The following is a 10,997-nucleotide window of genomic DNA, read 5'->3' as shown; positions in this document are numbered from 1 at the left end:
AAAAAAAAAAAAAAAAAAAAAAAAAAAAAAGTAAAAAAAAAAAAAATACATAAATAAAATACAGATGTATTGATCAAGGTTAAAGAATTTTGTTCTGTGCAAAGAAACTATAGATTGTCTTATACGTTTTTGCCATTATTCAAAACTATTTGACAGGAGAATAAGAGCAATGAATGAATGAAATAAAATAAAATAAATTAAATTAAATTTTATTCTGTGCAAAGAAACTATAGATTGTCTTGAATTTGCCATTATTCAAAAATATTCTCAATTCTCAAAAGAGAATAAGAGCAATGAATGAATGAATCAATCAATGAATCAATCAAATAAAATAAAATAAAATAAAATAAAATAAAATAAAATAAAATAAATATTTCTTTGTTCTTTGTAGTACCAGGGAGCACCATAATCATACTATGTATGAATATGATAATGGACACACTCATGCTTTTTTATTATAAAAGAACAGCCATTAAATGTCTGCTTGAAAAGCACTAAACTGGCTCAAGATATTTAAAAAAAATAAATAAATAAATCTTACATGGGAAATCATCTCATAATACTTGAAAATGACAAAATATACACAAGGACAAAATAAGTAAATAAATAAATGGGCTGAAATATTGATCAAAGCTAAAATTATTTTATTATATAAGAAGCAGCTATGGATTGTGAGCAGCTATGGATTTGTCAATTTATTTAAAAAAAAATTTGACAGCAGAATAAAAGCAATGAAATAAAACATTAAAATAATATTTCATTGCACATGAAAACAACTGTGCTTCCATGAAGGTCTTTTCTAGCACCGTGGAGCACCATAAACATACAAAACAAATACAGCCTATATGATAATCATTTAGTACCACATTATATATGAAACACCATGAAATGACCATTTGGCACAATCACTGTAGCAGGATACAGTCACAGAACTTTTTGTAAGGGTTTACTTTTCCTGAGAGAGTCAGGAGGCATCAGCCTTGCACATGCCGACTGAGGAAACCAGAAGTGCTCTACCAGACACAGTTAATCTTCTGTCACTAGATGAGACCCATGGGTGCACACACCCCGTAAATCTGACGATTCTGGTGGAATTCATCTTTAACCTTAAACAACCTGCCCTCTTCAGCTAATAAATCTACTCACTTTCTCGTTTTCTCTCACACACACTTGAACATTCGTGTGTGTAGCCAGCTGCTTTTCTTTATATTATTAATTTAAAACATGACCTCTCACTCTTCTTCTTCTTCTCTCTCTCTCACACCCTTCCCCCTCCTCTCCTAAAATGGTTTTGACGGATTTTTTTCTCTATCTGGATCTTTGAACCTGTCACTTCATTTCTAGATGTGTCAATTAGGGATATGCCGGTATCAAATTTTCATGTTGTGATTAATTGCTAATGCTTTTATCACGGTATTATCACGATATTGAAATTTAGTAAAAAAAAAAGTGCTGTCATAATAGTGTTGTGCATTTTGACCAGTTGATGGGAAAAGTATTCTTAAAATGCATTCAAAAATCGGAATAATTTGTAATATATAATTATTCACGGTATTTAGAAGTGCCCAATATCGTGCATATTCATTACCGTGATATATCGCATTATCGAATACCGGCACAAGTCTAGTGTCAATTCATCATTCTTTCCATCCATGTCCCTCCCTCATGTTCCTCTTGTCTCCGACAACACAGCAGGTACGAATCCCACTGCTATTAATCTATTACCGACCACTTCTAGTCTCTGAGCTCTATGAGACAAACACACTGTACACACATCATTACAATCAATTACATTTAAAATCCAATTACGTACATGATATGAAAATAAATTCATGTAATATATCACTATTAATCACATTTAATCACATATATCAATATTTCCTGAGAAAAACTGGATGCTTATTTCAACTTTTGACATGCAGCGCAACTTATGCATACCAGTTTCAAAACATTAGACCAATCAGGAAAAGTTAGGCGGGGCAAGCAAATGTGTATCATTATTCAGCAACAAGAGGAGGTTCTTATAGCAGCTGTGTCTGAATACTCTGAATATTACTTTCTAGTTTTTTGTTCATTTTAAAATGTTTCTAAGTATTAATAGCTATTTTTGTTTTCTCTTCATTATTTTCATTTTTGTCCGGGCACATCTAATTAAAAGTACATTCTGTGGTGCGTTTTTTTTTTTTTTTTCAAAGGATGCGCCAATATTAAAATAGGTATAAAAATACCAATAAGCTAAAAATAATTATTATTGTTATGGTCAATAGTCGATAAAAGACTGATATAAAATACATTAAAATGATCAAAATAATATCTAATAATGATGCCTTAATAAATTCAAAAATAATAGACTAAAATAATGCACTAAAATATTACATTATATTAAATCAATTAAAATATCCAAATAACATAAAAATTATATCTAAAAATGATATCTATACATTAAAAATTATTACAATTATATTACATGCTATAAAAAAAATCACAAAAAATATAAAAATAATATCTAATAATTATATCTGAATAAACTTAAAAACAATGCACTAAAATGCTATTACATAGTATTAAATAAATTACAACATTAAAATATACAGTTAGAAAATTATGAGATCTGCTAAAGATTATATTAATTAACAAATTATTACATTATCAGAGTTTTTAAAGTTAATCTTTAATTGAGAATCCAATATTGACTGACACCAATAAATGAAAATCTGTCTAATATTGGCTGATAACGATATGGTATTAACATTGCACATCATTTTTTTTTTTTTTACTAATCCTGAGTGCTGTCTCATGTTTTTAAACACATTTTGTGTGAGCGCCCCTTAGAAGTATAATATATTGCTTTATTTATTTTCATATCGTCATGGTCGGGCGGTAGGAAAATTACTTACAAATTTTTAATTCAGATCCAGGGGCATCATTAATTGTGTTAATTTTCGATCACATTTTTTAATCACATTTTTTTTTATTATCATTATTTTTCTATCACACCGACATCCCTAGTTACAGCAGTGCTGAAGCTGCACATCCTCTCTCACACACGCAGATGTTCACTTCCTCCTGCCTTTTGTTCTCCCAAAAAGACAAAGACATCAGTTCTAGGCAAAATACGAAAAATGAAATCAATTTCTTTTCTGAAACAAAGACTTAACCACTAACAGGCCACATAACCTGCTACCTAAAGGCAGGCCAAACTGGTAAATTATTGAGTTCTGTCTCACTCAGGCATAAGACACTTCACTCCATCCCCAAAGGCTCCTGGGTTTATTTTTAAAGCAACATTTACATAAAAGCAGCCAGAACAAATGTTTTCCAACCTCACACGATACTACAATTGTGATGAAAATGAATAAATGGGCAATACGTTGTACTTCTGTGGGCCTTCACGTCAAACTGTAATCACCACTGGGCTATGTACTAAATTCTGGAGAGTCAGCTGTCTGCTTGTCCTACACATCAAGAAACAGCACTGTTTACTAAATGACAATAGGAAGTAATAGTTAACATAATGCATCAAATGCACTGAAGAGTATAAACCAGATTAGCTGAATGTGAATTTGAAAATGTCATGGGTAAAAAGGCCCACAGTCAACATATTTCCCGTTCAGGGTGAGCAGACGGCACATCTGTTATCGCAAGACTGTGCCACGCAGCCGCTTAGTTAAGTGTCAGCGCTAATGCCACAGACAAACGTGCGATGATGCAGAGAGTCAAAGAGTGAAAGGATGGAGGAGTGAACAAATGAACGAGAGCTTACCGTCACGCAGCCACAGAGAGGTCCCATTCAGGCTGAGGGAAGCGAAGGAAAAAATAACCCCCTTTTCTAGTCTACCCTGTGTCTCTCACACCCACCACCCCTCCTTCTTTCTCTCTCTCTCTCTCTCTCGCTCTCTCTCTCTGAGGAGCAGAAAGGCTGCATTCTTGACAGGTCTCTTCCACGTGTGTACTTCACTCATGAGTGCACATGCACACACTCTCACACCCTTAGCTTAGTCTTGCCTTGTCTGTTTCCTCGTGTCCTTATCTTCTCCTGTGTACCTCGGATTCCCCCTCTAGTCTTGCCCTATTCTGATATAGCGCTCACATAAAATTATTTCGGCTAAGCATCAACATTCACAAACCACTGTTCACTGTTATTTTTAACAGTAAAGAATGCAACGTGCTCGTAATCACGACCAGGGGCGTTGCTAGTGGAAAGGGGGGGGCGGAAGGAAAGGGTGACAGAGTGCATAGGGCCCAGGGGTCTGGGGGGCCCGCGATCGCCTACTGGCCATCGGGAGCACCGGGACATTCCATTCAAGTAGTGGGCCGATCGCCGAAACGAAGGGAGACCTCCCCGATATTAGGCGCTGTTTTTAAATTACAGCACATGCGAAACCGCATAAAGCGAATATTCCAAAAGTGTGAAGCAGCACTACCCGATGCATCCCCCAGCCGCGCGTCAAAGCCGAGCGGGATCAGTCACCCACACAGCGCAGCGCTTCTGCCACGATTTATAAGTGATAAACAGCGCAAGTCCTAACTGCTAACTGTACATTATTCTGTTTTTCTCATCAGTTATTAACATCCCATGATCTATGTATCGGGAGTTCCAAATGTTTACAAAGTGGAAGTGAAAAAACGAGAGATGTGTTGACTGTGATTAATACTGCACTTACTGATTTGATGTCCTCGATTCTTCCTCGGAGTCCATTCAGAGTCTCCTCTCGTTCTGCCTGGCTCTCAGGGTAGGGGAATGTTTGTGTGTGAAAGCTGTGTGTTTGTGGAACAGAGCAGAAAACCGAATAAACAGGGAAGTAGTACATTCCGCTTGTTCACAAATTCATTTTTGAATGATACAAGAGTCCAGCATATGCTTAACTACCTCTAAACAGAAAATTTTGTATGAAACTGAACCAATGGGTTGATCAATATGAGTTTTTTTTAACCCTCAAGCATCCTTTGTATGACAGCCCTAAATCCGTCCTTTGTGGACAAATTTGGGCACGAAGGTCTCAGGTGTGATCCCAAACATTTTTTTTTTTTAATAAATGTGATATCTTTGATAAAATAAAATCTATAAATTTATGCAATTTTTTTAACTCTAAAAGTACCATATTTTTATGTCAAATATGCTTATTTTTATGTTATATTTAATATTTATTTTACTTCAGTATAAAAACATAATTCCAGTAAGTTCAGACAGCCAAAACCTAAAAATGTGGTGACTTTGGTGACATCTGGTGGCTTATGATGATATAAAAATATCAAAAACATCAATAGACACTAGTTGAGGTATATTGGAAAACGCCAATAGGCTTGTCAATTCAGCACCACAGTAATTTAACTTGAAGTTAACACTGTACAAATAGCCTATGTGTTGGCAGAAATGTATTTATTATAAATGTTACTGTTATTACATATTGGGGAATATTTTAATTTTATAGAAGGTGTTTTGTAGTTTTTTCATGTTTAGTTTTTTTAACTACAAATTTTATAGTTTATTATTACTTATTTATTTTAAAAACCATATAACCATGGTATTGAGGACCATGGTTTTACTTCTTGTGACCATTCTAATGAATTTCTAATGAATTTGAATTGAAGTAAAATGTTAACTCAATAAGGGCCTGATTAAAGATAACTATCAGTGTCTTATATAAATGAGGTGTTTATTATTTACAAATAATAAAGTTCTTAAAGGGAGATTCACCCAAAAATGAAAACTGTCATTTACTCAACATCATGCCATTCCTAACCTATTACTTTTATATCTTCTGTGGAACATAATTTGAGAAATTCAAGAAATTTTTGTCCATACAGAGGAAATCAAGGGTAACCAAAATGGTTTGGTAACATTCTACAAAATCTTCTTTTGTGCTCAACAGAAGAAAGTCGTTTGAAACAACATGAGGGTGAGGAAATGATGACAGCAGTCTAGCTCAAAATCAATGCTTTACTGTCAAGTGCTTTTATATGTGACAAAAATGCATTAAATGCATCATATCTATCAGTATTCGTTTCTGTCCTGTTTTATGTATTAATTTATTTACTCCAATTGAAGGCCCTATGACCCATCAAAACATTCAATGGGGAATTTGTGGGCCGGATGGGCTCGATTTGTCCAGGGACAAATTTTAACCCCAGTCCAGCCCCCACCCCTGAACGTTATTTTACATTTTACGATCGCAACTCAAACTTTAAATGACAAAAAGTGTACAATACACTACTTTTGAATTCATTATTGAATTTTGTGCATAACAATGCGATTAATCGATTAAAATGCGATAAAAAATTTTTTAGCGTTGCCCAGCACGAATTAATACAAACAATAAAATAAATTCTGGCAATACAATTCCACAGAACAAAGGAATTCTCACAGAAAACATCCAAATATATGCTTGATCGCTTACCAATATAATGCTCTTCTGAAAATAAGTATATAATGTCAGGCCCCTGCCTTTAAACACTGATCTGGGACTATTTGGGTTGTTTTGCTTGTACAGGTTAATGCTGCTTTTAGATGGAACACAATGACTACCAGAGCTCATCTGTTTCCCTGTGGCTATAAAGGGCACTTGAGTGATAAACCATGAAGAGATGCAGCCGTTTACTGGGGGAATGAGCTCTCCATGATCATTCCCACATACAATTAATAAACAAACAGACAGATAGCACCAACAAATGAGACAAGAGTAAAGCGAGCTCGAGTCCTGAAACTGCCTTAAGAGCAGCAGGGTGGCGTGGGTTCATTTGTTCAATGTTACCCATTTAGAGCTTAGAGAACTGGACTCGTCTCTCTAGTTTGCATACAGGTCATAACCACCACAGCAGGGTTGCACCATTCTGAATTGAGAACCTTTTAAATTCAGCAGCAAACAGGATGCAGAATTCAATTCGAAATGGAATATAATGAAGTAGAATTAAAATGAACTGAAATTCAAAGCAAGTCATATAACCAATTTTTTTAACCAGAAAATCTAAATTTAAAAACTTTGAATGTTGGCTTACATGAAGGTTGGAGTTAAAAAAAATTTGTTTAGAATGAGATAGAATAAACGAATGACTGAACGACAGGTCGATACATGCGATTTGTACATTTCCACAGTAGACTTTAACTTTAATTTGCTATGGATAAAAATCATCCACTAAATAAGAGGTATTTTGAGGTTTTTGAGCTTTGTGAACTACACTAGTGAAATTAGGCAAGGTTTTTCTGAGCACATACCTGTGGAACAAGGGACCTACTAACCGCATACAGAACAGGGGCCAAAAGTCTGGACAGATGCACTGCAGAAGAAACATCACTTGCTTTCTTTATCCCCCTTCTTCAGAGAATTCACGCAGCAACTTTCAATACTTGACTACCAATATGGTTCCTTTATATTCCACACCACAAAGTCCATTCTCCCCAGTCCTTCTGCTGTGAGCTTGAGGCCCAACCATTGAGACTGCAGAACATCCATTTAAAACTGCTTCTGCTTGTCCTGTCTGTCAGGGGGCGGCGGCTCTGTGTGCTGAAGTGATATGAGATCAGATCCCAGCGGCAAGTGTGACAGCAGTAAACATGCAGCTATCATCTGTGTCTATGCTAGTAGAGATTCCAGCCCTTTCCAGCATTGGCTTGGATGTGAGTTACCTCACAGGATTTAGATTTGATGACTGTGCAAAAGCAAATCCAGAGGTAGAGAACTTTGTTGACGGTTCCTAGCTGAAGTTCATTCTCCATTATAGTAAATGATAGATAAATATCACTAAATGACAGATAAATACACTCAGGATAAATAGTTTCAACAAATAATATTCTAGAGTATTTTATTGCTCCATGTGCTCAAGAGGCCTATTAAACACATTTGCCCAGGGTGCAGTTATTTTTTCATTTTGCATACTAATATATTCAAATATGAACCCCGGATCTAATAAATCACTGATGCTTTCTGAAACAGATTCTTATATTTGATGAAACCCTTTTAACCTCTGTTGAGGAAATGTTCTGGTCAGGTTGGGTTACATCCATAGTGCTGTTCAGGGTTTTGTTCATCGATTTTCCCCATTCCTTTCATTTTCTATTGCCCCGAGGTTGTATTTTCTCACCCTTCCCCCTCCAGCGCTGACACTTCCCTCATCTCTCCCACTAAGACTTTAATCAAATTATCCCTACCCGACCTTGCGTCCAGCTGAGGTGACACATACAGTACAAGCTGAAGCACATCCACACAGTACAATCAATCAATCAGGCCAACTCTTGGAAAAAGTATACAGCTGGCTCAAAAATGAGACTAACTTAATCTTGCACCTGTTCTCACAAAAAAAAAAAAAAAGGAGCACATTCATAATTTGTCTGGGATCTCAACTGTATCCAAGCTCTTTACTTAATGATGTTGCACTTTTGTTATGTGTGTACACATCATTTTAAAATGTCACACAGTGCCAGTTCAACCCCGGGAATCAGCTTGGTGTTTGAAAACATGTGGGAGGTGCCACAACGGAGGTATATACAAGTGTTGCTATCTGAAGGCGTCTGTTATTGGAGCACGGCCTGCAGGCAGTCTGTTGCAGCTATTACTTATGCACTTTAAATGCCAGAAGATGCCTTTGGAAAAAAAAACTCCTAACAACAGTATTTGTTAAGTATTCTGTCTTGTTATTAAAGGAACAGTTCACACCAAAATGAAAATTTGCTTAAAATTTACTCTCCCATCCAAGATGTACATGAGTTTGTTTTTTTTCTTCAGGGCGAAAAGCTTTTTATTGGAGAACCCAATATTGATAGAGGACTCACATTTTAGCTGAGTATTTTAGAACTTCACCAGACATTAACTCATTCTGACGGCACCCATTCACTGCAGAGGATTCATTGTTGAGCAAGTGATGCAATGCTAAATTTCAATGAAGAACTCATCTACATCTTGAATGGCCTGAGGGTGGGTATATTTTCAGCAAGACTGAGCGAATATTATTATTATTATTATAATTATTATTATAAGCCTAAAATAAAGAAATTATGTAACCAGAAAAACTTTAGATAATTCAAAATATTCTTTGAAACTTGACAATTGCATAAGACAAAAACACTACAAAAATTATATTATTTATATTTTTTAAACTTACATAATATTTATACTGGAAAAGTAAAAAAAAAAACATGACCACATTTTAATCTGGATCATGATAGCATTTATTCAGTCGCTTTCATCATCATCATCATCATCATCAGAATTACCATCTCCACCACATCACCACCATCATCAGTAACATTTTTATCATATTCAGTAATATTCTTTAATATGTCAGTTTTAGATCATATCCATTATCATTCATGAAATATACAGATATCAATGAATGTTCCACCTCCTTTGGAAAGAAGTAGGAATGATGTTTCAGTATTTACAGCATGTAAGAGACAGAGACAGAAAGAGAGAGAGAATAAAAATAGTAAAGAAGGGCTCTTTCATGTGTGACTCATCACATTCATTCCTGCTGTGAGCGCTAAATACAGGAACACGCTGACTGAACGCATCAGGCGAAAGATTCCACCACTCATCTCCGTATTAGCAGTGAAACAACTTGTGGGCCGGATGGGCTGGATTTGTCCAGGGCCAAATTTTAACCCCAGTCCAGCCCCCACCCCTGAACGTTATTTTACATTTTACGATCGCAACTCAAACTTTAAATGACAAAAAGTGTACAATACACTACTTTTGAATTCATTATTGAATTTTGTGCATAACAATGCGATTAATCGATTAAAATGCGATAAAAAATTTTTTAGCGTTGCCCAGCACGAATTAATACAAACAATAAAATAAATTCTGGCAATACAATTCCACAGAACAAAGGAATTCTCACAGAAAACATCCAAATATATGCTTGATCGCTTACCAATATAATGCTCTTCTGAAAATAAGTATATAATGTCAGGCCCCTGCCTTTAAACACTGATCTGGGACTATTTGGGTTGTTTTGCTTGTACAGGTTAATGCTGCTTTTAGATGGAACACAATGACTACCAGAGCTCATCTGTTTCCCTGTGGCTATAAAGGGCACTTGAGTGATAAACCATGAAGAGATGCAGCCGTTTACTGGGGGAATGAGCTCTCCATGATCATTCCCACATACAATTAATAAACAAACAGACAGATAGCACCAACAAATGAGACAAGAGTAAAGCGAGCTCGAGTCCTGAAACTGCCTTAAGAGCAGCAGGGTGGCGTGGGTTCATTTGTTCAATGTTACCCATTTAGAGCTTAGAGAACTGGACTCGTCTCTCTAGTTTGCATACAGGTCATAACCACCACAGCAGGGTTGCACCATTCTGAATTGAGAACCTTTTAAATTCAGCAGCAAACAGGATGCAGAATTCAATTCGAAATGGAATATAATGAAGTAGAATTAAAATGAACTGAAATTCAAAGCAAGTCATATAACCAATTTTTTTAACCAGAAAATCTAAATTTAAAAACTTTGAATGTTGGCTTACATGAAGGTTGGAGTTAAAAAAAATTTGTTTAGAATGAGATAGAATAAACGAATGACTGAACGACAGGTCGATACATGCGATTTGTACATTTCCACAGTAGACTTTAACTTTAATTTGCTATGGATAAAAATCATCCACTAAATAAGAGGTATTTTGAGGTTTTTGAGCTTTGTGAACTACACTAGTGAAATTAGGCAAGGTTTTTCTGAGCACATACCTGTGGAACAAGGGACCTACTAACCGCATACAGAACAGGGGCCAAAAGTCTGGACAGATGCACTGCAGAAGAAACATCACTTGCTTTCTTTATCCCCCTTCTTCAGAGAATTCACGCAGCAACTTTCAATACTTGACTACCAATATGGTTCCTTTATATTCCACACCACAAAGTCCATTCTCCCCAGTCCTTCTGCTGTGAGCTTGAGGCCCAACCATTGAGACTGCAGAACATCCATTTAAAACTGCTTCTGCTTGTCCTGTCTGTCAGGGGGCGGCGGCTCTGTGTGCTGAAGTGATATGAGATCAGATCCCA

The 10,997-nt window shown here is 35.9% G+C and overlaps 1 protein-coding gene across 3 annotated transcripts in view; it reads right to left on the bottom strand.

Annotated features, from left to right (window-relative positions):
- iqsec2a (IQ motif and Sec7 domain ArfGEF 2a) overlaps nucleotides 1–10,997 on the bottom strand; it is an 85,068-nt gene that overhangs the window by 47,347 nt on the left and 26,724 nt on the right. Inside the window, exon 1 of one of the 3 annotated variants that reach the window (XM_016542172.1) lies at nucleotides 7,214–7,604. The exons of the other annotated variants lie outside the window; for them this stretch is intronic. Within the exon in view, the coding sequence (XP_016397658.1) occupies nucleotides 7,214–7,290 (77 nt within the window). The 5' untranslated portion in view covers nucleotides 7,291–7,604. Of the gene's footprint in view, nucleotides 1–7,213; nucleotides 7,605–10,997 lie in introns of those variants that run through there. 3 annotated transcript variants of the gene reach the window in all.

The sequence above is a fragment of the Sinocyclocheilus rhinocerous genome, unplaced genomic scaffold, assembly GCF_001515625.1.
Source record: "Sinocyclocheilus rhinocerous isolate Xijiao unplaced genomic scaffold, SAMN03320098_v1.1 scaffold1600, whole genome shotgun sequence".
Classification (NCBI taxonomy): domain Eukaryota; kingdom Metazoa; phylum Chordata; class Actinopteri; order Cypriniformes; family Cyprinidae; genus Sinocyclocheilus; species Sinocyclocheilus rhinocerous.
This window is presented reverse-complemented; position numbering and strand designations above follow the sequence as displayed.